Source organism: Pleurodeles waltl, chromosome 4_2 (assembly GCF_031143425.1).
Source record: "Pleurodeles waltl isolate 20211129_DDA chromosome 4_2, aPleWal1.hap1.20221129, whole genome shotgun sequence".
Taxonomy (NCBI): Eukaryota; Metazoa; Chordata; class Amphibia; order Caudata; family Salamandridae; genus Pleurodeles; species Pleurodeles waltl.
This window is the reverse complement of record NC_090443.1, coordinates 682,097,503-682,125,196: the sequence shown is the minus strand read 5'-3', so window position 1 is coordinate 682,125,196 and position 27,694 is coordinate 682,097,503. Positions and strand designations below refer to the sequence as shown.

Genomic DNA, 27,694 nt, shown 5'->3' with positions numbered 1-27,694 from the left:
TCAGATAAACAAAAGGCCTTCTGACCATGGGCCCAAGGCAAGCTTATATTCTGCAGCCACCCTAAATCCTCCTCATGGAGTGTTCAGGGGCAGCTGTGTGTGAGGTTAAGGATGTGCCAGTCCACGCATGTAGGGGGGGAAATACTACAGGCTGACGGAAAAACACAAAATAATAATGACACAAGGTTTCTTTGTAAGGGCAGCTATGTGGCAATGAGAACAAGCTAAGCGTCTTAAATCTCCTAAGACTCAATTAAAATATTTTCAACCCTTAAATTTCTATAGTTGAAAGACAAATCGTGAAAAGTCTATGATGGTGTAATTGCGGGAACAAGTATTCTCTGTCTCAAAGTCCCAGGACACAAACATCTAGAATTTTTGAAAGAGGGTTTGTAAGAAATCAGAGGCTTTTTTATTTGAAAATGGGCCTATTAAGAGCTAAGCATATGTTAGCGAAATACCTTTGCCACTTGGCGAGCATCCACCACAAGCAGTGATAAAAGATTTTCTACTATCAGGTTTCAAGGCGCATACTTTCTCATGTTAAGAATAGAGCTTTCTGGTAAGTTTTCCTTTATTAGACAAAAGAGAAAACTACAGTTTTTGCCTAGAAAATCCATTCTGCTGTTTATCTTTGTTAAAGTACCAAATGCTTACGGATGCATTCAAACTTGCATTTATCACGGCAAAAAAATTACAGAGGTTTGAAAATTTTTATGCAGATAATCTACTCATTTGTGCAATTCGTGTCATCTGTGACCACAAACAGAATTAAAATTTACTAAATCTGGATCGTCAGAGATTTCTAGTTACAGATAAGACATAAAACTATAGAAAAAACAGAAAGTGCCTAGAGTTGTCACCGTAGTAAGTGTGATTTGGGAGTGGTATCACAGAGGTATCCATTTCAGTGCCATTGGAGGAGGGCTTTCCAGCCTAAGGCACACTCTAGAGGTATTGATTAAGTGTGACAAACACTTGCTACTTTTTTCTCCACACCTAAAGCACTTTTAAACCTGTAACTACTTCAGGTAAGCAAGAGTGGCGTAATAGATGTAGGGACAATCTCTAAATAAACACACTACGGCAAATAGTTAAAAAAATGTCCGCGCATGGAAACGTTTTTCAGATTAAACAAAAATTAAAACAAATATGCAGTTGCAATGAGGTTATTCTGTGGATGTTCTGCTCTGTACTGAATCCGCGGTGATAGGAGAGGTGTGGACCAAAAAAGCTGCGGAGTATGGGGTTTCTCTAATAGTACATCTGACACTTGAGTTTTGCAAAAGCGTGCGAATCAGGGCGCTAGTGAAACCCGTGAATCAGCCATCACAAGTCAAGTCTAAATGCCGTCAGGTGTGCACATGGTATGCATAATTCCGCTGAACATTGACAAACATGTATCACGCCCCTTCATCAAGTACATAGGGTGCGCATGCATTAACATTGCATATTTATTTAGAGGTACATGGTACGGTACACATATATTAATACATATATAGTATAAACTTACATAATGATTACATTAAGAAAGCAAGTTATATTTCTGACTATTTAGCAGGTAAAATAGAACATAGCTGAGGTATGACATTTAGTCGTGCAGCTTGAAACTGCATAACTAACGGGCTTGCAGCTAAAATGGGGGTTCCATCAGTTCCATTCACAAGTGAGCTGCAAGAATAAAAACTGCACTGAACCATAACTATTACTTGTACAAGCTGCTCCATTGTACTGCACTGTACTCCTGTTTCCCTGCCCTTTAACTGTAGCAGACAAAGACAGCATGTGTCTGGAAAGTTGGTCTTAGATACCGTGGAATCAGTGTAAACCTTTGAGTCAGGACAGAGAGGGACAGTGGCTACGTCATGAGACGTGACGTCATAGGAGTGTGTCTATATCGTGTTACCGCTCTATGGTCTTTTGTAGGGCCCCGGGTTGCTATCCTCGCCTACCTGACGCACTCACCATTCGGATATGCACATGTCCATCACTTAATACACCAGAGGCCATTTCATGAACATGTGCACTCATGCAGCGCACAGCTGTGTACCCGTCTTGTGCAAACTCCACTGTTTAAGGCATACCAATTTAACCCACGATTTTAATGAGTTAGTGCATAAGCTACAAGCAGCACTGGGAGGAAACAGAGAGGGAAAACTACAGCTCACTCTTCCTAGCTGTGCTGTTTACAGCTCATGCACTAACTGGGAAGAATTCCCAGTTAAGCGTATGCGATTTGTACAGGGTAATGTTCTGAAACAGGTGCACAGCTATGTCACTCATTAGTGCACTGATTCAGATCTCTACATGCCAGACTCAAACAGGGCAAAGCTTCACCCTTACTGTCAGCCTAACCACGGCATCGTACCTGACCGAGTTCTTTTATTCCAAATGTAAGGCTATATTGCGGTGCTCTTACAGAGGATCAGCAGAAGAGACTCAGGCCTCTATTCGGACTATTGTGATTATAAATTTCTCCACAAATGTACAATGTAACTCTTGCAATGTATCTTCACTACTTGAGCGTGGATTCCCAGCTTTAGTAAATACGGATAATCTGGCTTTCGGAAGAGACAAACGTCAGCATCACTTCTTCAGTGAAGCCACTCTTTTGACTGCCTAGGGCCCTCTCCCAAATCAAGCTTCCCCCTAAAGCACAAAAAAGGAATGCGTGGAAGCACCCTTTTTATATGAGGGCCCTTCTCGAATCTCACAGGCCCACAAGGCTCCTTCGCTCCCTCCATCAAAAGATCCTTGTTAAGCTCAGTTCCAGAGGAACAATACTCAAAGGAAGGTATTTATCTGGGCGAGATCCAGCTCTCTGAACAAGCAACACTTGAAATTGTAGCCACACGGGGCTGGATACCTTTAGCCAAGCACAGACGCCTGGTTGTTTAAAGGACAACATCCTTTGAGACATGATACTCTATCAGCTGCTGTCCACAGGTGTGTTTGTCCATGATTTAGGGTGCTATGAAACATCAACACAATACAGACAAGATCATCAAAGTCAGCAATACTTACATTAACTTCAATATGCATAATATTGTTAACAATGTTAACCCATAATAATTGCAATATCACATATGAAATAAAAATCAGTAATTCAAACAGGACATAAACACAATTTCCCTAAGGGTACATCTTTACAAGGAAATTGACATTTAGACCTTAAATGAGATACAAAATTGACTCTTTTTTTTAAACCATTGCAGGCTATAATAGTGGTGATGAACTCAAACCCTTTCACCCAAAATCATATTCCTATGACTCATGAGAGAGGTACCTTGTCTCCAGGAAGTGCTTGCTCAGGCGTAATTCCAGGATCTCCTTTGGGGCCCTAGCAAAAAAGGGTAAATTAATCAACTGACCATCCATAATCACAAATATATAAAGGTCAACTCCTAATCCTTCCGGTATAATACTGCTATATTAATCTATGACTTAATTAAACAAAATACTTCGGGCAAAATTCTCAGCACATCCAAATCAATCCTAACATCCTACAACTTTTCACAATGTGGAAAGCAACTTTAGACGTATTTCTATTATCTCATTAGAGGGGAGAGCGCCTCTCTCACCACAACTGTTTCCAGGTGTAATTTTGATCTGGTGCATTGTGCGAGACTTTCCTATATATCTGCTTGTTCTGCCTATTTCTCTTCCTTATCTTCAGCCAGTGCCCAGCATGTATCTTGATCTGTTCTCATTTGTTTTGCCACCTACCAAGTCAACGCCCTCTGCCCACCACACCCAATCCTCCTCATGTTTCTACTTATGATGTCCTTCCTGTGTCCCACTTCACATCTGGTCTGGGTCTTGTGTCCTCCTGCTCTCGATGCTCCCAACCCCTGAAGACCTGCTCCTCATCTCCTCCCCGATACTTGTGGTGGCTGTCACTGAACAGGGTTGGCAGGACTCGGGGGGCAAGAGGAAGAGTGGCATTAGGGGGGTGGGGTGTCATGAGTTGGGGGGGGGAGGGAGTTAAAATAAAAAACACCTGCCTTGAACGGAGATGGATTTGTCTCCTCCATCTACATCTGTGCAATACAGCCGGGAGGAGAAATGCAAAGTGTGCATGTCTGTTTGACCGGCCCAACATGGCCCGCCAAAGAGACATGCACATTTATGGTGCGCTCACAACTCCTCCTCCAGCCCCTCCCTGCCCTAACCTGGTTCAGCTAAAAATAAAATGCTCATAACGCTCTGTTATTATCATTTTATTTTTGCATCTGCTGCAAGCAATAAAACGACGCTCCTCCGCCTTTACGGCAGAGCCGCCTCTTCCTGATACACTCCTTGTTCCATACTGCCTTGCACATTTGCTCCTTTTGTTGTTGGAACTGATGAATACACACTGTTTTAATTTGTATCTATTATTCAACTTTATGCTGTTGATGCTATATGTGACACCATATTATAATTAAAGATTGCCATATTCTGCCACATTTTGGAAGGCTTTTCAGTCACCATATCCTCCTTTAATGGTTGTTGCACCATAGTTTTTTCTTTCTTTACAATATTTCTCGCTGTCCTGCTGATATAGGTTGGAAGAAGACAGAACAACAAGTCTCCTGCCCAGTTACCCACCGGGAGTGATGGAGGAATCCCAAATGCAGATGATCTATATATAGTTTCAGGATCCTCGAGGAACATCAATGCCTAGAAATCTCTATTGAGTAGCAGGTTTGCTTGCTTAGTCCAACTGCTTTCTTTGTAGAGAGCTAGATGCAAGTGTAGCACGTATAAGTACACAGCAAATATTCGAAGCAAAAAAGAAAACTCCTGCACAATTTGAGCTCCCTGAAATGTCAACGTCACTGCTTAACACCATATAACTTTCTAAAAACGGTATTTTGTAGGAAGTTGGTGGAAATGTTCTAAAAAAGATGTGGCATAATTACCACTAAGGTTTGGAATTCTGAATGCTCTACATGCTATGCCCATCTACTCCTACCGAGATGAAAGGGGAACAGAAAAGAACAATGCATTTCTCCACTTTGATCAAAGCGACAAATTCATTCACAATTTAGGGACCTCCCATTACCAAGAATCACTTGATTAATGTGTTAATGGCATAGTGTTATGATTTTCATTCTAAAAAATGGTGCAAAATTGTAAAGTATATACATGCCTACACATACAAACACATACACTTGTTCCCTTTTGGTATGAATGGTGCTTTGCTTAGGCTAATTTAAAATGCAATCCAATGAATATGAATACAAATAAAAAATAATTGGCTGTAGGCTGTAGCTCTCAACAAATGGTAGACCATGGTACGCGTTAGACCTGGCATCTTTGGCGTGGTGTCCCCTGTCCTCTGCTCCCTATGTTTTGCCTGTGTACTGGACTTAGTTTTTGCTTGTTTTGGTACTCTGGGTACTCTACCACTGCTGACCAGTGCTAAAGTGCAGGTGCTTCCTGTGTAAAGTGTATGTGTAATTGGATTTTCCATGATTGGCATATTTGATTTACTAGTAAGTCCCAAGTAAAGTGCACTAGATGTACTCAGGGCCTGTAAATCAAATGCTACTAGTAGGCCTGAAGCATTGATTGTGCCAACCACATGAGTAGCCCTGTAAACATGGCTCAGACCTGCCACTGCAGTGTGTGCAGTTTTAAACTGCCAATTCGACTTGACAAGTGTACCCAATTGCCAAGCCCAAACCTTACCTCTCAATACATGTAAGACACCCATTAGGTAGACCCTAGGTAACCCCATTGGCAGGGTGCAGTGTATGTTAAAGGGCATGTATTGATGTGTTTTACATGTTGTGACAGTGAAATACTGCCAAATTCGGTTTTCACTGTTGCAAGGCCGATCTTCATCATAGGTTAACTGGGGGGCTGCCTGGAAATATCTTAACTGCAGTTTTCCCTTTGGGGCAGATAGAGATATGGAGGTTAGGGGCCTTGAACTCACAATTTAAAAATACATCTTTTGGTAAAGTTGGTTTTTAGATTGTCAGTTTGAAAATGCCACTTTTAGAAAGTGGTCATTTTGTGTTTAAACCATTCTGTGACTCTGCCTGCTTGGGTATTCCCTGTCTTGGTCAGACTGACAGTTGGGCTGTTTTTGAATCTCCACTAGACAGTGACACAAAGGGAGCTGGGAGTGTAGCCTGCATAGCCTGATGAGTCATCTGAGCTAGAATGGGGGGAGGAGCTAACACTTACACCTGAATGGGCTGTGCCTGCCCTCACACAATGCAGTCTCCAATCCCCTGGTGTGTGTTTGGGGCCAGGCCTGGGTGAGGCAGGATCGTGTGAACAGTGACTTTTCTCTGCCTGCTTCAAAGGCAGAAAGGGGTATAAGTAGTGGACCCCAAACCCCAGATTTTTAGATTACTTCTGGACTCAAGAGGAACCTCTGCCAAGGAGAAGAGCTGAAGAGCTGGAGGAGGAGTACTGCCCCTTTGCCTGTGACTGTGCTTTGCTGGGTTGGTCTGCAGTTGCTGCTTCTGCCTGAAAGAGGACAAATAGTGGACTTTGTGGTATATTCTTACTTGTGAAGTGTCTCCAAGGGCTTGGACTGAGCTTGCCTCCTGTTTTGAAGTCTCAGGGCCATCAAAGACTTCCTCTGCGGGCACCTGGTCTCTCTGTTGAGACTCCTACCCTGCCCACTCAAGTCCCTGGGCCATTGAAAGGTGAAGCTGGTGGAATCTGGGTGGAAATCCATGCACAGGAGTGGTGCAGGGAAAAATTCAATGCACCACCTGCAACGCGGTTGTAAAACTAACACACCACCTGCATCGCAGCTGAGAAATCGACACACCACCTGTATTGTAGCTGAGAAATTGAAGCATCACCTGCATCACAGCTGGAGAAACAATGCAACACTCACTTGCGGCTGCTGTAATTGACACAACTCCCAAGCAGCACAATTCCTCATCAGTGTGCGGCCGGATTTTGCACGCATTGTCCCTGAGCATCAAAATTAACATGAACCTGACCGGATTTGAAGTGTCCATCCAGAAATCGATGCATCACTCTCTTGCGGGAGAGAAAATCGATACTTATCCTACCCGACCGGAGAAGAAACGACGCACGGGCTCACTTGTGAGTAAGGAATCGATGCATCGCTGACTTTTCCAGGGCATGCTCGCCCATGCGGCTTTATTTTTGATGCAAATCAGGTACTTTTGTGTAACATCAATGCAGCCATTGTTTTCTATGGAGTAAGACTCTTTTTAATTTAAAAAATCATAACTTTACTTGTGTATATTGGATTTTTGTCATTTTGGTCTTGTTTGATTTAGATAAATATTGGCTATTTTCTAAACTGGTGTGGTGTCTATTTTTCATTTGTTTCACTGTATTCCTGTGTGTTTTGGTACAAATACTTTACACATTGCCTTTGAGATAAGCCTGGCTGCTTGTGCCAAGTTACCAAGGTAATGAGCAGAGGTTATCTAAGTGTGCATCTCCATTGCCCTGACTAGAGTGAGGGTCCTTGCTCCTGACACCTAGTCCCTGTCAAGGTCGGATATGTGTCAGGGCATCTGCATGCCCATTGTGACTGCCAGCAATATATACTGTGGATTCTTTACAGTGCCTACATTTATTCAGCATACGGTATTCAAGATGAGACCAACATTTTTCTGATCTTATCCTGGGCAGTGTATGTTAGGGCCACTGGCAATTCTCCCTGAGAGCTATTAGTGTGCGTAAGGGGGTCCAGGGGAACCCATACATCCCTCTGATAGTAGCTGTATAGGCCCATTTTTATGAGGGTGGAACCACATAACCCCATTTGCCCAGCTGACATGTTTCTAGGCCTTATCACCCCAAACAGCAAGACTTTAAAACTGAAACACTGTCCCAAAATCTTGCTCTAATGTATGTTATACAGAGCTGAAGAAATGTGGATGATGGAGGAAATTAAGCACAAGGGCTATTCAAGGGGTTAGTGACCATCATGTCCATAGGAATAAATATCCAAGACAAAATGCAGGGCCACTTTGTTCGTAAGTGAAATAAAAAATCAGCCCAGACTGAATATAACTCCATGACACAGTGAGGATTAAGAGACAAGGTTTTGCCCGGTCTATGGAAATATATTTAAGGTTTACTTTACCTAGACCTCACACTCAATAACTCTTGGCATTCGTGGCCTGGTGATGAAACAATTCCTACATATTAACAATCATTGAAGACCTTGGTAATAACCTGGGATGGATGCTGCAAAGCAGATAGCCTCTTAGTCAATGGTAGATGGTGGACCTGGCCCTCTTTACAGGGTCAACCCCAAACTTTGTGCCTTCCTCCTCCTACTTTTTCTGACCCCTTTATGTTCAAGTTAGGACTCTGGTCACTTTATCACTGCTGATCAGTGCTAAAGTGCATGTGCTCACCTTTCTAAACTTGGTATGATTGACTTACACCTAATTGGCACATTTAATTCACCTGTACATCCCTTGGACAGTTGTATCCCTATGCCCAGGACCTGTAAATTAAATGCTACTAGTGGGCCTGCAGCATAGCTTGCAAAGAAGCCTTTCAAACCTGTCTCAGGCCTGTCACAGAAGAGCCTGCGTGCACAGTTTACTGCCACAGGGACCTGGCATCTAGATTTACTTGCCAGGCCTGGAACTCCCCGTTTACTACATATAAGTCACACCTAAGGTAGGCCATAGCTAGCCCTATGGGCAGAGTTCTGTGTGGGTAAGAGGTAGAACATGTGCCTTGTTGTGTTACCGGTCCTAGTAGTGACAAACAGCGTATTTGTTTTCTCTTCTCAGTACTGTGAGTGCTGCCTCTCTCATAGGATTGCATTGGAATTACCCTACCATATGTCTAAGTGGTATTGTCTAATCCATCAGGGTGGCGTAGGCATGTTTGGTATGGTAGTAATGGTAGTGGGAAATGCTGCTTACTGGTGCAGGTGGATTTTTTATTACCATTAAAGCAAAACCATTTTTATAAAGTGAGCATTTCCCTGTGCTTATGACTGGTGGTTTGCAAATTGCCTCCAATCCACATCTGGGGCAGAGTGACGTCTGGGCTTTGTGAATACTTTTCAGACAGTCTGTAAACAGGGAGGGTGGAGGTGTCGCAAGAGTACATCTGCATATTGAATTGTCTTCCGGGGCTGGGAGAGGTAGAGGAAGGGCACACCTGCATCTGTAGAGGCTGTGCCCTGGCCTCACACAAAGGGCTTGTTTACCCCCTACTGATGTCTGAAGCCAGTGCTGGAGGAAAAAGGGGACATTACTGGAAATGGCTAGTGCTGATTGTAACCCCTCTCCCCTTTTGTGGAGGCTGCACAAAATGAGTATAAGTACAGGGGCCGCCCCCACCATGATAGAGCACTTTTGGAACTGGGACTGAACCTCTGCCAAAGGGATTGCTGGACTTCACAAATAACTTATCTGGATTGCTTTTCTCTATGTTGCCCTGCTGTCAGCTGCTCCATGACTGGGTTTCCCTTGGGCATGGCTGGATTGCTGGGAGGAACCACCCCTACCTGCCTTTAGGGTGCTGGCCTCTTCATCTACTGCTGCATGCCTTATGAAGACCCTACCAGTGTTCCTGCATATTGGGGAGTACTGTGCACTACCCCAGGATTCCTCTTATCAGCCGGAAGAGTGCTACCAAGCCCCTGCTCTCAAACCCAGCTAGCGTAAGGTCGGCGCTCCACCACACTCTTGAGACACAGTGTGTGTCGAGAGCTGCCTTAGTTTTCCCTGGGTGATTCTAGAACATGGAGAGGGCTATAACCTGTTCCCCGGCAGAGGAGTGCTTGGAGGACTGCTCCCTGAGTTTACCCCCAGCGTAATGCAAGGTGAATGTGGTGTCTCCTTCCCAAGCAGGCAAGTTGCACGCGAGTGCCATTCCAGGATCGCCTGCCAGAGTCCCCCTCTTCAGGGAGACCCACCCCCCCTTAGGGAGAAGAAGCACAGAGCCGTGCAAGGAAGAGAGCTGGTCTGATAAAAATGGGCTGTGCCAGGAACGGCATGCCGCCAAACTGACCCGTGTCGGTGTGGGCGCAATCTTGCACACCTTGGTTATTGTCAGGACGGACTGGAAGGGACACATTCTCGTCTGGAGCCATGAGTGACCAGGCCCGGCAGTCGGAAATTCCCTTAGCGGGGCCCCACTACTATTAGGGCACTGAGCCTTCCCACCAAAGAGAGGACATATCCATGGGGGCAGAAATCGCGGTCCAGGAGTCCCAGCAGGACCCCGGACATGCGGTCAGTGCAGGAGGCAGACCAAAGAGGAAGCTGTGTCAGTGATGGCGGTGGCCTGATAACCTACCCTGTGCGGGGGGCTCATAAAGGTCTCCCCACAGTTGGAGGAGTTGTGTGCTTGCCCCCCCACCTCCCTTAGGGGCATACAATTGGTTGGGTCAGTTGCTTTATGGCCAGCGGGACGGGACAAAGACCTCAGCGGAGGCCCATTCTCCACTGGAGGAACAATCAGTGCTGCATTTGCAAAGTGAGGCGCGCAGAGACTTCCGCACCTGGCGAAAGTAATGTAATCCTTGCCGCATTTCGCAAACCCTCATTACAGGTACCAGATTGTGTATAATAGGCATGAAGGTGCCTTGGAGCCCCTGGCTTGTTACTGAGTTTCCCAACACTTGTGTCCCAGATTGCCGGATAACCTGTAATAGGAGCCCGGGTGGCAAGTGACCCTATCTCTTTCTTTATTACATGCAGCATAATTGTGGTTCATGGGATGTGCATTACTGATGATGTCTTGGCATTCATGAGCTGATGTTTTTCTCCTAACATGTGCACTGTCGGTGTCTGACATGTGCCAGATGAGAAAGGTTCATCTTATGTGCATTCACAGTGGTGTCTTGGCATCTCTGATATTATGTTTAGCCTGATGTGCATTTTTGGTGATAATGACAACTTGACTTCTGCCGGTGTTGCAGAACACCAGCAACCTATATGTTCACCTGACTACTGCTTATAGTCGCAGAGTACTAGTAACCTGTGTTATGTTCTGACAGCTGCTTGTGTAGCAGGGTATTACTGATACATGTTGTGTTTGGTCTAATAATGTTTTATGCAATACAGTTTATCTTTATATAACTTGAGTTGTGTTTCCTTAGTGGTGTATTTCTTGTGTCATGTGTGTTGTGCAAATGCTTTATACATTGCCTCTGGGATAAGCCTGACTGCTCGTGCCAAGCTACGAAGGGGGTGAGAGCAGGGGTTATCTTGGGTGTGTAACTCCCTCGCCCTGACTAGAGAGGTGGGTTCTGCTTGGCTTAGGTGCATACCCCAGCCAACCAGAAACCCCATTTCTAACAGTAGATACCAAAAATATTCTTAGTGAGCACAGGTACTTTGGACTTTATATATGTATATATAGCAGAGTAGATAACACTACTCCATTGCATTTCATCCGGGACACTGCTGATGTTTAATATGATTTATTAACAAAAAGGTGATTTCTGGAACATTATTCATGTGGAAGAAAAACTGTTTCGAGACCACTGGGTCACTGGGTCCTAAGAAAAATAGTGAGGGAATTGCAGGCACAGAGGTATGAAAACAACATACAATAAGACTAGTACTGTGGTAGGTGGTTACAGCAAACATGCTCCACAGAACAGATGCAAATTCTGGGAAAGGGAACATAGATTTGGACTGTGAAGCTACCCATTAGAGCACAGCATGACAAGGATGAAGCATCATTCAGAACCTCTGCCTCATTATGGAAAGTGGTTCTAAGACAGCACCCACAGGCAAGAGCAGACATTTGACACCTATTTCTTCTAGAAAAGGGACAAAGGTTCCAATTGAGAACTAGCTTGAGGAGAGATGAAGTTCCTCTGGGGAATGATTTATCACACAAAAGGGTATCCTACAACCTGTAAGTACCAGTAGAAAATAACCGCTAGACAATTGTCCTAGTTGTTTTGAAAGTAAGTGGCTTGATTTAATGGCAGTGTTTGTCACCCTGGTTGGCCAGGACCTTCTCTCTTCACTCTCTTGCTGTGTGCATGGTCAGCTCATTTACCTTCTTGGAGGTATACATAATGAATCAGCCTAATACCATCAGATAAATATTGTAATTTTGTAAGTTTATGCTTCAGATGTTTTTTAGTTTCTCTCTGCCCTGGTTGACCCCAATACCATCAGGTTACAGAATCACTTGACTGTCTTTACGTCCCTAAATCTGAAAGTGGGAGAGTAGCCGAATGCTCTGCTGCAAACTTTGAATCACATTCCAAGGCATCTCACAGGTAGTGTAAGAAAAGTATTGCAAAGCACTTGTAGATTTATATACAGCTGTCTTGCTTTATGGCCGAATTGCCAAAATCGTCAATACTGTATTATTGTAGTGGAAACCAACCGAAAACAGATCTATGTGAAGTTCAAGTGTACTGGCCCTATTAATTGTAGGAGATATTACAAAAATGGCAATCCAAAAATATTGAAGGATATTTAAATAACTTACTGACTGTTTAATATGTTGCTCAAATACACTTTAAAATCCTATACATTTCTAGAGCGAGATGCTGTCAGAGATCTCTGTCCTGAGGAAACTGGTTTTATATATCTACTGTCAAAGGTACATAGTAGAACCAGCTGTTCATTTACTTACTCGCATGTAAAAGAAACAGGTTTGTGTCGTTAGCTGAAATTTTTGCTGTTTGGATTGAATGCACTCTATAAGTGCCAAAGAGACTCACAAAAGAGTATTCATCTTCCAAACTAATATCTTTTTGGCAACTGCAAACTTGATTTTCATACCTTTTTTTCATAGTTGTCTCGCTATAAGCTTTTGCTACTGGAAAATTTTATCTGCATTTCAGAATCCTATTAAATAGTTCACAGGGTTACTTTTCAACTAGAAAGCCAGCCTTTTCTTGGACATCACTGAGTTTCTAAGTATCGCTTGGAAGCACAGAGTAGAGATCCATGGTTACTTTTCAACTAGAAAGCCAGCCTTTTCTTGGACATCACTGAGTTTCTAAGTATCGCTTGGAAGCACAGAGTAGAGATCCATGGTTACTTTTCAACTAGAAAGCCAGCCTTTTCTTGGACATCACTGAGTTTCTAAGCATCGCTTGGAAGCACAGAGTAGAGATCCATGGTTACTTTTCAACTAGAAAGCCAGCCTTTTCTTGGACATCACTGAGTTTCTAAGCATCGCTTGGAAGCACAGAGTAGAGATCCATGGTTACTTTTCAACTAGAAAGCCAGCCTTTTCTTGGACATCACTGAGTTTCTAAGCATCGCTTGGAAGCACAGAGTAGAGATCCATGTGTGTATCCTCACGAGAGAATAGTGAGTTAAATTAATTGTTAAGATAATACGGACAGGCCAGAATCTCAGTCGAGCAAATTAATTGAATAAAGAAGCCAGTTTCTGGTTTGTTAAGCACTGGACTGGCTTGTTCTTTGGTCAATCGGTTTCCACTTGAAGTAAGGTGCGTCTAAAGCACTCACCATCCATAAACTCGCAATAGTGATGCAACACCTTGCAGCCAAAACATTGCATGTAACCCGTATGTGGAGCATGAGACTGCTAGTGAGATAAAATAGTGAAAATCTCCCTGCAAACCGTTAGTTAGCTCTCCGAATAGAAACCATAAACAAAAACAGGCACTTAGATTAATATTTCTCTTCATGTCTCTAAAATCAGAGATCAGTTAATACAACGATCAAGATATTCAACATGATCTTTTTACACAAACCCAAAGATTGGGCATCCTCTCTCTCCTACATAGTTTGTAAAGTTTTTATGGTGTTCAGAATAGACCTAAAAATATTTGCTGAATTTTTAAAAGTTGAAGATATGGGCTTGTTTTGTAGGAGGCGAGAATCTTTATTCAAGAGAACAACCCAATAACGATATTTCTCGGTCCCCAAATGTCTTTTCAAAATTCCCATTTTTCTTTGAAATAATGGCAATAAAAGTATAGGTATGATTCTTTTCTGTTGACATCAAACAGAAAGTTTATATATTTTGGAGATTGGAACTGTAATTGATCGACTCAAGAGATAGCCTCAAAAAGAACAAAATGTAACTGAAGGCTGTTTTGATATGCCACTGTTGACAAGAGTGTATTCCTTTTGCTGCTTACTGAAGGGCAGAATACTATTATTTTTCCACACCTGGTTAATATAGAAGATTGCTGTAGTACTCTACAATGCCCAGCGTTTATTTTAAGTTGGAGATAGACTTTGTAACCTATTACAGCTTTTTCATAAAAGGAGAGTTCATACTATATTCTGTCTTGTTACCACGTGAAAAACCTATCCTTGTGAGCTATTAACTCTTCCTCATATTTACTAATGAGAGCAACAGGATTTGAGATCCGACCCTAAAGATTGCTCTGTATGTAGTGCTTAATTTGTAAAACGATGAAATGCCAGGGCCCAAAGTATTTCTTTGGAGTCCACTGCTGCTGGCAACACCCTAGCTCCTTATACTGCTGTCAAATGCCAGTGACATCAATATCTACCTGCTTGTTTATAAACAGTACATCAAATCACCTTAAAGGAATTCTGCTATAAACAGTATGGACACGGTGCCACCATATGTTGGATACATATGTGCAGGTGTTTAGAAAAAGGTGCTGGTGCTGAGCACTGGTAAACACTGGCACAAATTGAGCACAGTCTTTATGCGGCCACTTCAGCAATTTGCCTTTTATTTTACGGTAATGTTTAGTTTGGTGTGTGACACAGCTGTTTATATTCTGTTTACTTTAGAATAAACCAAACCCTCTACTATGAATAAGAACTTTTAATAGCAGTGTTAGGTTTTTTTCTTGATGGACAATAATTATTTTATACAGTATTTGAAAACCAATAGATATCCAGCTATGGCTGCTAACAAGAAGATGTGATAGCACATAAGCAGGCTTAGATATTTTTTTTTTAATGGCAATCAGCTTTACCTATAAATAAAAACCAAGCTTATCTATCCACTTTCTTTATTAGTCTCATTCAACACTTAATTATAAGCTAGATGAAAAAGGGGTTTTAATCATAATCTCAAAGGAGGTTTCTAGATAACGAAGGTTGTGTAGGGTCCAAATAGAAATGTAGGCTTCAAAATAGATTTTTCTTAATTTAAGCTGCACCCAATAGATAATGTAAGGAGGTGGCATTGCACTCATTGGCAACTGCAAAAGAAACACGTTAATGCTGTTAACTTTGGATAGACCGTGATAAATATCTGGAGTCATGATGAGGTCGTGGAACCAAATAGTCTACAGTCTTACACATCCCGTCTGTGTCATCTATAATAATCACATCATAGCATGTATAGAAAAATTCTGAGAATGTTATATTTGGTAACACAGATCTTACAAGGGTCTACTCCTTTTCTACTGTGGAGAAGAGATTGTATTAATGCATCTGGAACTGATTTAGTACAAGTGTTTTCCTTTATTGGATCATTTTTGGAGGCTGTGAAAGAAAACCACTGGCGGATTGATAGTCATGCATCACAACGGTTGTGACTTGAGTTAAAAATGTATTACTCTGAATAGTAAAAAAGCGAGGAATCAGTGATTTTGTTCATTTACATGAGCATGAACTGGTAGTTTGCTCATGTTAATGCTTTTGTACGCAGCCTCTTTTGGCACAGAGAAGCAGGCAATTGTCAAATCGGGTCACTTTATTTGGCTGAAGATACTGATGGACTCCCCAGTTCTTTAGCTGAACATCAAAAACCTTTCACACATTTTTGTAGAGTAGTTAGTAGTTGGATGATCTATATTTGCAGTCTTTGTATTGGGAAGAGTTAAATCCTTGGTTGTCTATGTCTGTGATGTACTTCTTAATGCAGTTTTGGCAGGCGAGTATCAGCCTTTATCTTAAAGTGCAACTCTGCAGTGGTAAGAGATCAAGTCCCCTTATGGCTTTATGTTGATTTAACACAGTAGGTAAGACGGCTGAGCCCTGATCTCCACATAGTCCAAGAGCATGTGTGGAAGAGTGCTCTAAGGTGTATATATTTTGATCATTACTAGAGGCAGATATTTAAATGAACTAAAAAGAGTCTTTGAAGGCTTTTAACTGCTTAGTCTGGATATTTTGAGCTGCAAAAAGATGTAAAGATTCCAAGGCGTTGACTGCTAAAACAAATAAATATTACTACCATCCAGGGAAAAGAAAAGGTGTGATAAGTTCACATACATTAATTTGTTGCTGTAATTTTTCCAACAAAAATCAATTTCAAATTCTATTTAAATTGTAATTAGAAGATTCAAAATGTCCAGCTTTCATTCTGGCTGCGTCGTAATTCCCATATGTTTACTGCATTGTGCATTTTCTATGCCTACTATCATCACTTCTAGATTGTAGTGATTGGTTTACAAATCAAATCATCTCCAGCCATGCCCCTCTAGTGTATATTCCCTGTATTGGACCCACTTCTATAACAGTACAACTTCCCTTGCACTTTGCAACTGCCATTCCAGGTCTGTAATTCTGTTGGAAACAATTCATGAAAAACTCACAGAGTGGCCTATTGCTCTTACTAAGTTAGTTTTGTTCTATAATCAGTCTTAAACACCCAGATTCAATGCGTGCTTCTTTGGCTGACTCCACAGACAGTCCCACCTGAAAGCCAAAGAGCGAGCGTCTACCCTGCAACCCTTCTGAATAGTGCACGAGAGTCAGGATCTATGCGCGGCTTGCACAGCGGTGTGGGCACCACTGAATTTGTTGCTAACGGCTCCGGAGTGAATAACTTCTTCACCATACTAATGAGCTGGGCGTTTCCTTTCCAGCAATCTCACTGGAAGGACTGAGCTAATCCAGGTACACAGGAAAAAGCAATTATTGCTTATATAAATGGCCTGGATTCAAAAACAATTCTGAACTGTGGAGCCCTTTCTACAAGCTGCTGAAACTCGAGACTTGCTTGACAAGGCACACATTATAGGACCCTGGCAACCTGATGGAACTGAACCCTTAATGTTTAATGAAATGTACACATTCTCTTAATTTATTTGATCGGTAGTTAGCAATCATCACAAAAAAAGGCACACTCCTTCTTTTGCCTGTAAAGTATTGCACATACATTTAGAGCAAGACGACTTAATAGAAATTGCGAGAAGTCCCGAACAACGATCAAAAGAGTGTACACTAAAACACAGGACAACTTTGTTTTATAATGTCAAACTCCCCGAGTGCTAGTTGACACACTTCATGCCCCAGAGCAGTGTTTAACACCTGTCACCACAGGTTAGATTCCTGCCATAGGAAAACTCACTTACAAAAAACTGCAGCCAGTGTTGGTTTTTCCAGACATATTTATCAAAACGTTAAGCTAAATATGAGCTGAAGGCATTTTTCTAAGCGCAGAAATCTGTCTGAAACTATTTAAAAATGACTAGGGGAATTATGTTTGAAATATTGAAATGGGTCTCTAGAGAATCTTTCTCATTATTTTATATATCCAATTTACAATGTGCAGGTCTGGCAAATTCTACAATTTCTGTTCATCAGAGGGAAGAACTCAAGCAATGCCAAGCCAAAAGATATTAATGAAAGCAACATTAAATAGACACTACACTTTGGACGTGCTTCAGATTGTTAACAGAAGGTAAAAGTTGCTGCGAGTGATTTAATTCCCATAAGCCACTTAAAACTATCACAGTATGTTTTCTTTAGTGTAAGAACGATTTTTGTTATTAAGAATTCAGATTACTTCTTGCGAAGCTCTGAGAAGGCTGGCAAAGCAGCTATTTTATCTATTACAGCTCGTGTGATATATTCCAGTGACAGTAACTTACCTTTGGACCTGGCAATCCCGGCAAACCCGGATTCCCGTGTGGTCCAGACAAACCCTGCAAAGCAAATCAAAAGAGAATGTAAAAATATCGAAAACTCAAACACATAAACCGCATGAACACGTGCAATGCAATACAATGGAATACGTAGAAAATATGTATAAATACATACTTGTATACTAATACATACAAATCGAACTACTACTATATGCACGCAACTACTACATTTACAATACAGGTTTAATCCAAAACACCTACATGTGTGAATCTTTATGCAGCTATAATAAATACTACAAAATCTATTGCCTGAAATTTTCAATCTTTTTCCAGAATGTTAGTTTATGGCAAATTTGGGCTTAAAAACTGGTCACATTAAGAAAGGGTAATTGCCAGAGTTTTGTCTGCTACACATGGTGCCACTTTTAAAATACTCCTAAATCAGCATGGAAGCACAAAATAAATGAGCCTTTTAAACCTTTTAAAGAGGGGCAATCTGCCCACTACATTGGGCATATATCATTCTCCTTCCACAGTGAGACACCCATATGTACAACCTACTGAAAGTTGCAGTTCTATGTCAAAGGAAGACAAGGGAATCTTTAGAGGGAAACTCCAAATGGAATATTTTTCTACCGATAATGATAGCAGCAGGCTTGTACTTTAGCAACCTCTTATTTCTGTCACTTCAGAGGTTAAATAAAATGCATTGTACATACCTGAAGACATAGCCTTGTTCATCCATTCACAATTCTGGTATGACATGCCTGTCGCACATATGGTTAATATTAACCTACCCCTAACATTACACTTGTGGTGGGGAGGTGAGCTAGTGATGGCCATCTGTGTCATGTATGAGTCAAGCAGGGAAACTTGATGAATCAACATGGTAGCACCTGAAACTATCATCTCCATCTTTCCATCTGGAAAAAACAATGTCCTGAGTAATACCCAGGGATGATGGGGGATTATAAGCATACTGGGTATGTGTTTTTTCATTACAGAAAGGTCTATGCATCATTTTTGTGTTCTGCAGTGCATAATATGTTTCACATGAACACATGGATCACCCATCCAAGACCGCTAGCTAAATCCTTATCCTCATTCAAGTCAACTCAAGCGCTCTGGAACACTTCCTCACTTCATCTTTCTGAGATGTATTCTTTTTTGACAAAGAAAATTTGGATCATGTATGGCAAAAAGTGTCTCTAACGTGACCACAAAATATTGTCTAACGAACAAAGTGAGACAAACCTGCCTGCAGGGCCGAACTCACAGAGGAATGCTGACCCATCTGTATTGCTCATTTCTTGAGGGGCTAAACAAGAGTGCCAGATGGCCTGATATTTGCTGGATACAATCATGAAATACATGGAGAGGATAAACAGCCCCCTTGAAAGCTAAAAGCAAGGTTTTTGAGAAGCTTTCAAGGATTAGACCATCTGTTGTTCAGCGGAGGCCAAGAAGGTGATACATGACCAGAGTCCGTGCTCGCTAACATCTCAAGTAATATCCACCATGCAATTGTTTTGTTGTGTGTTGGACCTGACTCATGTGGCAGGTTCATCCCCTGACTTTTTGCCTCCTTCCTCCTATTTTTTCTGACCTCTCGCTGTTGGCTCTAGTACTCTGAGCACTTTATCTCTGCTGATCAGTGCTAAAGTGCAGGTGCTCTCCCTTCTAAATTTGGTATGATTGGCTTATACCTATTTGGCATATTTAATTTACCTATAGGTCCCTTGTACAGTGGTATTTCTATACCCAGGTCCTGTAAATTAAATGCTACTAGTGGGCCTGCAGCACTGCTTGTGCCACCCACTGAAGTAGCCTTTCAAACCTGTCTCAGGCCTGCTAGCGCAGGGCCTGTGTACGCAGGTTCTGCCACAGGGACCTGGCAACTAAATTTACTTGCCAGGCCCAGAACTCTCCTTTTACTACATGTAAGTCATCCCTAAGGTAGGCCCTAGCTAGCCCTATGGGCAAGGTGCTATGCATGTAGAGGGCAGGACATGTGCCATGCTGCGTGGCCTGTCCTGGTAGTGACAAACAGTCTATTTGGTTTCTCACTGCTGTGAGTGCTGCCTCCTCATAGGATTGCTTTGGAAATGCCCTGCCTTATGTGTGGGGTGTATTGTCTGGTTTATGAGGGGTAGCGTAGGCATGTTTGGTATGGTTGTAATGGTGATGAGAAATGCTGCTTACTGGTGTAAGTGGATTTTTTATTACTATTACAGAAATGCCACTTATAGAAAGTGAGCATTTCTCTGTGCTTATGACTCTGGTGTTTTGCAACTTGACTCCAATCCACGTCTGGGCAGAGTGACAGTTGGGCTTTGTGCATACCTTTCAGACAGCATGTACACAGGGAGGGTGGAGGTGCCACAGAGGTGCATCTGCATACTGAATAGTCTTCCTGGCCTGAGAGAAGGGAGAGGCGGGGCACACGTGCATTTGTAAAGGCTGTGCCCTGGCCTCACACAATAGGGTCATTTACCGTCAACTGTTGTTTGGAGCCTGTGCTGGAGGAGAGAGGGGGCACTCCCAGAACCAGTTGTAACTGGTTGGGACCTCCTCTCCCCTTCCTTTGTGGACACACTGTAAAACTGAGTATAAGTACAGGGGAGTTTTCCCCACAATTTGGGAACTCTTGGAGACACTGAAACTTACTTGGAACTGGACACATAATGCTGGAGGGACTCACCAGGAACCACCATGGACTGCTGCTGCTGTGCTGACCTGTGACCTGCCTGGTCACCTGGAGGAACTGCTATTTGCCTGTATCCACCTTGTGCTGGCCCGCTGCTGAGCCCTGCCACCTGTGCTCCTTTCTCCTTTGTTGATGTCCCCCAGGGGCAGGGTGCTGTGGCCCTTGACCCCTGCTACTCTACCTGAAGCGCATGAGGAACGCTTCTCCTGTCCTGGAATAGCGCCTTGAGAGCACTTTTTCAACTAGGCTGTGTAGCGCCTGGGGGGCGCTGTGGCTGTAAATCAGTGGCGCTTTGGAAAGCGCATTGGTCCTGCCGATTTCACTGCCGCAACCCGGCATATTTTTAAAAAAGCGCGAGTGACACGCTGCTGCTGGGACCCCCGGGGCGCCTTCGATCAACAAACAGGAGCGAGCACGCTTCTACCGTGTCCCCGGGGTGAAGCACACTCTGAGGAGTGCCCCCGGGGCACAAGCAGGCACCTACTTTGGTGTGTCTGACCGCTGCTGTGGGCCGGGCCGACTCTCCGTAGTGTTGAGAAGCCGGGTGGGGGAAAGGAAGCCTCAACGGAGGCACCCCCGCCCCACCAGGCCCCTTTGGTTTCGTGGCCGGGCAGGGGGGGGGGGGGGAAGCCTCATCGGAGGCTTCCCCTGCCCCAACGGAGACCCCCATCATCAGCTGAGACCGCAGGCAGGGTGGAAGCCTCGCCGGATGCCCCCGCACCGCTGGTCCCCCGTAGTTTCCCCCTTGTTGGCTGGTGGTATTGTTTTGCCCCCCTCGCTGGAGGGCCAATAAAGGCCCAGGGGGCCCCCAGAGATCGCTGACCCCAGGAGGGGCCCATTAAAAAAATCAGAGGGGGTGCATGGCACCCCCCCTCCACCCCCAACTGTGGTGCTGGCTTTGGCACCCCCCCTCTCTGGAGGGCCCGTTGAGGCCCGGTGGGCCTCTGAGATCGCAGGCCCCAGGAGGGGTCTGATATTAAGGAAACGGAGGGGGGGTGCCGTCCCCGACATAAACGGCTCCCGTTTTTGCCTCCGAAAGCACCGGGGGGCCCTTTTTGAACCTTGTGGCACTAGAAGTGCAGTTCTCATCATAAACAGGTACTTTTCAAGAATGTACATATTTCATATGTTCCTGGTATGGTCATTAATGATGTATATGCTACCCTGCTTATTTATGATGTTTCATATATGTATGCTAATGTTCCTTTTGTGGGCATAACATGCTAATAAGTTTTCCTGACTTGCCATATGTTTTATAATGCTCTTGGTACAGGCATTTATGATACTCTGATGACAAGTACTTTTATGTGATTCCTGCTTATGTTGCAGAATATTAAGTAACCTGTGTGTTATATGTGACTACTGCTGGTTCTGCAGAGTAACTAATGTGTAACGTTCTGACAACTGCTAAGGTAGCAGGATATTGCTGACATGTTGTGTTTAGTCTAATAATTGCGTTGTGTACAATACAGTATATTTTCATATAACTTGGTTTTGTGTTTCCTTTGTGGAGGGGATAGTGCGTCATGTGTGTTGTGTGTGTTGTGCAAACGCTTTACATATTGCCTCTGGGACTAGACTAAAGTGGGTGGGTTCTGTCTGGGTTAGATGCATACCTTAGCCAACAAGAAACTCAATTTCTAACATTGTGCAATACCGAACTTGTACCTGGGCACACGTCCATGACGCACCTCTTAGAAATCTGAAAGCTACTAAGGCAATGGCTTGAAAATGATCCGTTCCCTTTAATATTGCACATCGTCTCATCCTCTCTCTACCTTCCTCATTATTGCTTGATGTGATTGACATAACCATATTCCTACGTTTCTCTTAGGAACTAGGTTGCATTGGCAGGAAACAACATCAGACTGTGGGTGTTGCACCACCTTTTCACATTAGCCAGTTAAACTATTAATTCTATATCTCATGACCCATGACCACCCTAGGAAATGATTTCCCTTCATCAGAATCATCATTGACGAGCAGCACCAGTATTGGGAACTGCTGCCAGTTCCCAGAAATCAGTTCTTTCTAACTTGCAGATTCTCTGATGCACCACCAAAGTTCTCTATTTGATCTGAAATACAATCAAACAAATTGATAGTGGTACAGGGGCCTGCACTAGCATTTTAAGCCCTGGGACACCACATTCACACATAATTGAAACTAAGTTTTAACTAATCTACTACCACATACACAGATATTTGTTCAGTGAGCAAAAGGTCAACGGGATTTTAAACAATCATAACCATTGAAATTCACCAGTTATAGTTATCTCAAATATAACTCATGGCCTAAGTATCTATAAATTGTGTCAATGCCATGCACAGTGATGTCCTCAATTATGTCATTTCCGATAGTATAGTCATGTTATCAATGATGTCAGATGTCATAGAACATCTTATAAGTGATGTAATATATGAGGTCGTAAGCAGAGCCTTCATTTCTCAAAAAATATTGAATGGGTTAACACCAAAGCACAAAAAGCTCACTTCCTGGACCAAGATCCTGCTTTCTGCTACATTTAGTGTCATTTCGTTCCACAGTTTTTGTGGTGTTGCTATTAATTTCTCCTATGGAAAAAGTGAACGAGGAAAATATGTTGGGTACCCCCCTTTTTCTCAGCCCCTGCTTAACGGATCATCCCACAGCTTTCCAGAAAGAAGCTGAGGTGGATGAGACATTATTTGGAATGTTTTGTGAAGATTCATCAAATGGCGCCAAACATTAGAAGCAAACCAAAAGTTGCTTTTCTCATAGATATTATATTATATTATATTTAAACAATATATAGCTATATACATATAGATATTTTTAAGTAAGAAATCGTAGAATGTGGCCTTTCAATGATTTCCGGTAGGCCTTCCAATTACTAAAGCAGATTTTTTTAAATAAGTCTTCTAAAAACATTGTCGCTGAAACTAGAACTCTAAGAAAACCAGGGCCTCAACTGTGGTAAATAGAAGTCCAAACAAAGATCTTTGAAATGTGCATTGAGCCAGTTTGAGGCAGTTTTAATAGCTCCCATAATGAGGCTTCAAACCATAGTTTCCATGGGCACAGGAAAGAATACGGCAAGCAGAGAGAATGACAATGTTGTGAAGAGAATTTCAACTAGCTAAGGCACTACAGAGTCTGTCTTTCTATGTGACTTCAGCCGAGCAATTCTTTTGGCACTAGCTCTTCTTCTTCTAGTCAGTCTTATGTCCTTCCTACTCACCACTCCCTGCAGGCCAAATCTCTTATCAGCTTCCAAAATGCCTTTTGCTTCCAGTCCTGCTGAGGAGTACAAGCCTCTTAAGAGCTTGGATTTCCTGTTCCATGGTATTGTGTCTTAATGCTCCTCATTTGTGTGAGCTTTGCAGTACATGGTTGACTGATTCAAGATTTGGAGATGATCCCTCTTTAACTAATAATCATCCACGACATACCTTTCCTCCAGTCGCCTCAATAAGTTGTCCAGGCATTCCCTACAGAAATCACTATCCTAACACCTAAATGTGTTGGTGCGAGTGACCAGGCCTCATGATCTACTCTTTCATTCACTTCTCATTGCCCTACCCAAAGTAATTACCAGTGCCTATTCAGTTATCCACCCATCACTTTCGCCTTTTCCTTGGTGCTGCACCTCCACAGTCCTTAGTGCAATAGGCAATGCCATGTAATTGTATACATTCCCTAGGAGCCCTTCCAGGTGGCATCACAGTAATATTCCCACTGCAGACTTGATATTTGGGATGGTCTATATGTGCTTTGCATTCAAGAATACATTATGAATCCTACTTTCTCAACATTCACCCATCATTTGCAGCCAGTGGAGCTTACACAGGCAAAAACAACAGTACCACACGATGCAAAGACAGTAGGTGTGTTACAGACTACCATACACTTTTCTCTCTTTAAACTCCAATTACATTAATTGCCTATAGGGGTAATGACCTATGTGGCGACATCAACACCAACAAAACACAGCAATCGACTGATTTTATACACAAATTATGGTGGGTCTGAAATGAAAGAGGATTAGCTACTTGGTTTACTCAGTAAAATATATAATTATAACACGATGGTTTAGTAACATTTTCACAACTCTGAAACACTGAGTTATGTTTCCAAAAACAGATTCCAAGCATAAACTCGTCATCGTTATAATAGAACCTTAGCAATAAATAGACATGTTGACATTTCTATTTAGGCCTGGAACCACCACGCACTGCCCTTTTCCTTAGAAGTGACTGGGCAGCATGCGGTCCATTTACAATAAAGGTCTTCTTGTTCCTGGAACAAACGTTATTAAGTTTGCCCACACACGGAAGCATGCCCAAATGCAGCAATGCACTCACTTTCAGCAGTGATGGATGTTTCACAGCCGTGGAAGAGAGATTATGAATACATTTACTGGGCAAACTTGTCAATGCTACGTTCTTCGCCAAGCCTGAATAAATCATTGGTGCATTAGGCTGTAGTGTCTTTAAGGCTAGACTCGAAAAGCCATTTATCAGATGCAGATCAAAACTTGAGCATCACTATTTAATACCATTTTCCAAGAATATTCTTCTTGTGGGTAAACAGCAAAACAACCTAAACAATTTCACCACGGAAATAGTTCAATGATTTGCTGCGAGATGTTCAGTGCTGAGAAATAACTAAGCGTTATTGCACTCAGCTATATGTGGCACTTGCTGGTAATTTCCCGCTTTACCATCAGTGGCTAACGGCACTTAGAGACATAAAAACATTAATGCCTGATAGCATGTGGTCAGTGTGACTAGTGGCAGCCACTCAACCGTACTCCCACACAGCTGTTGTCCGCCTCTGCTCAATGATCCATTTTCACGCTGTCACTGAAATCATAGAGCCAGGAAGACTAATCATTGGCCACTCCACAATTAGTGCCCAGAGGTTCTTAAACGCAGGAAAGATGATCATTAATATACCTCATAACGTGGTCACTACGGCTATTAGCACTCACCAAATCTCGCCCCTCACACTTATATTGTGTCCCTGCTTTATATTCCTACTGCAAAAGTCACTCAAATCAGAGAGGCAGGAAGGATGTAAATTGCCCACTTCTCATTTATTGGCCCTATGTGTCCACAAAGAGGAAAGAGAAATTAGTAACCATTAACAAAGGACAGCATTTTGTCAATAAGAAAGTTAGCGCCTACTGCACCCTCCCTGACCACACATTTCCTGCGGCCTCTGCTCCTCGCTGGACACCATCACTCACACCGCAAAGCTGGCAACAGTTGTTCATAGCTGAAGTCTATACCGTCTGGCTGACTCAGATTGAGGCATCAGTTTACTGTAAAGGCCTCTAATGTCTAACTACATAGGATGAAACTGAGGCTGTCTAGACAGGTGTGAAGGATTCGCAATTTGTAAAGTAATGCGGATGAATACATATAAAAAATGTAGAGTCAGTAGCCAAATGCAACACGATTTTCTTTCAGAGAAGCTCACCTGTTTGTTGTCACAATAAGTGGGTAGTGACAGAGGTTTACGACCATCAGGATATTTGGTTGATATCCTGAGACACGTGGCACATCTACTGGCTTTCAAAACGGAGGGGTTAAAGATTAGATGGGGGTTGGGGTCTACATCGCCATCCCCTCTGACTTGGGGTGCTTGGTTGACGGCAGGCAGTGTGAGGAAACCTCAATGACCGTGGAAAGCTCGATCTGCCCTCATCAGAGTCTGACATCTCAATGGAACAAGTGCCCAGAGACTAATGCCATTTGCAATGTGTAACACGCATACTAGAGAAACGAAAAAATAAATATAGCACATCGGTGTTGTAAAATTATTTTAGTAAGTAAGTTGGTGGTCTAAACTGTGTGCAAGCCATCAACTTGGGTGCACATCTCGTGCAACATTTTCTAGCAGAGGTCACAAAGCTGCATCCTTTCTTACACATAGTTTGCATGAAACAGATTTGCCTGCACTGAATGTTGCGATTGCCCATGCCCAAAATGTACGCAATGTAACCAAGTGATCCTATAGCCAGCATCAATCATCCAGAGAGGATGAACCAATGTGGACCCAGACAGGATGGAGTAGAGGCTGACAATATACAAATGAATGTCTTTACTGCCGATCATGATCCTGTTAATTCTCAGAACATTGCCTTTTACTTACCTTGTGAATCTTGTTTGTGCTGGGCCACATTTTTGCAGTAGCGTGTGGTGGGGGAGGTAGGGAGGGAGTATTAGATACCAAAATTAATAGCTCCGAATCTGATAATTTTCAGTCTTTGGACAGCCCCTATAATTGGCCTGAGTGAGAGTATAGGAAACCATTTAACTCTGCCTGGAACTGGCCCCAGTCTGCTATGGCTGAAGGAAGAATGGATACTGTGAAGTAAGTGAGGTTGGATGTTTGGAAATTGGAGTGTGAGAGGTTATGTGTTAAACCTGACATCCTTGGCATGGTATTTCCCCAAACATTTTGTCTTTTCTCCCTTACTTTGCTGAATTTGTTTTCGTTGGCATTAGAATTTTGTGCATGTTACCCTTGCTAACTAGTGCTTAACTACTTGGGGAGCAGGGTCAAGACTGATTTGCCTAAGGCTGGGGCCAAACTAGAATGGACTAGCAAGCAAAAAATAATGGCATAAAAGCAGATCTGTGGGTGGGTGTTTGATTTGTTCAGCATTCTATCCATCATCTGTGTTTTGCACTAGTGAGCTGCAGCACTCATTTTACTATCCACCAAAGTGGCATTTTAAAACCTGCCTCAGACCTGCCACTGCAGCCAGTGGTAGAGTTTTAAACTTCAATTTTGACTGTACAAAATTTGTTTTTGAGGCATAAACCATCCTTTTTAGTATGCTTAAGTCATCCCAAAGATAGCCCCTAAAGACTCATAGCACAGGGTGCATGGTATTTATATTTAAATCTGTTATATTAAATTGCAGAGGTATAGAAACAGTACAAATCATCCTGCACCTATGTCCACAGGCCAGTGAGGCAAGGAAAACACCAAACAAAAGGACGTTAACCAGGGAGATGATGTGGGGGAGGACAAAAGGGGAACATACAGGGGGAGAACCTGGGGGGTATAGGGTAGTGCAAAATACAGTTCTCAGCAACTGATGGGACAATGTAGTCAGGTATATAAAAGAAATGTTCTACCACTCCTTTAAAGGGTCCTGATCCTCCTGGGTGAGGTGTGGTACTCTTCAATATCTCAGGCAAGACAGTTCTCAAAACTCCTGAGAGAGGAAGTGTATGCAGGGCCCCCATGTCTTATCAAATTGGGAGAGCCTAT

At 42.9% G+C, this 27,694-nt stretch overlaps 1 protein-coding gene across 1 annotated transcript in view; it reads right to left on the bottom strand.

Annotated features, from left to right (window-relative positions):
* Positions 1 to 27,694, bottom strand: part of COL24A1 (collagen type XXIV alpha 1 chain) — a 713,151-nt gene that overhangs the window by 532,105 nt on the left and 153,352 nt on the right. The window contains exons 5-6 of the mRNA XM_069232264.1: positions 17,725 to 17,778; positions 3,287 to 3,340 (exon numbers count right to left, since the gene is read on the bottom strand). Of these exons, the coding sequence (XP_069088365.1) occupies positions 3,287 to 3,340; positions 17,725 to 17,778 (108 nt within the window). The remainder of the gene's footprint in view (positions 1 to 3,286; positions 3,341 to 17,724; positions 17,779 to 27,694) is intronic.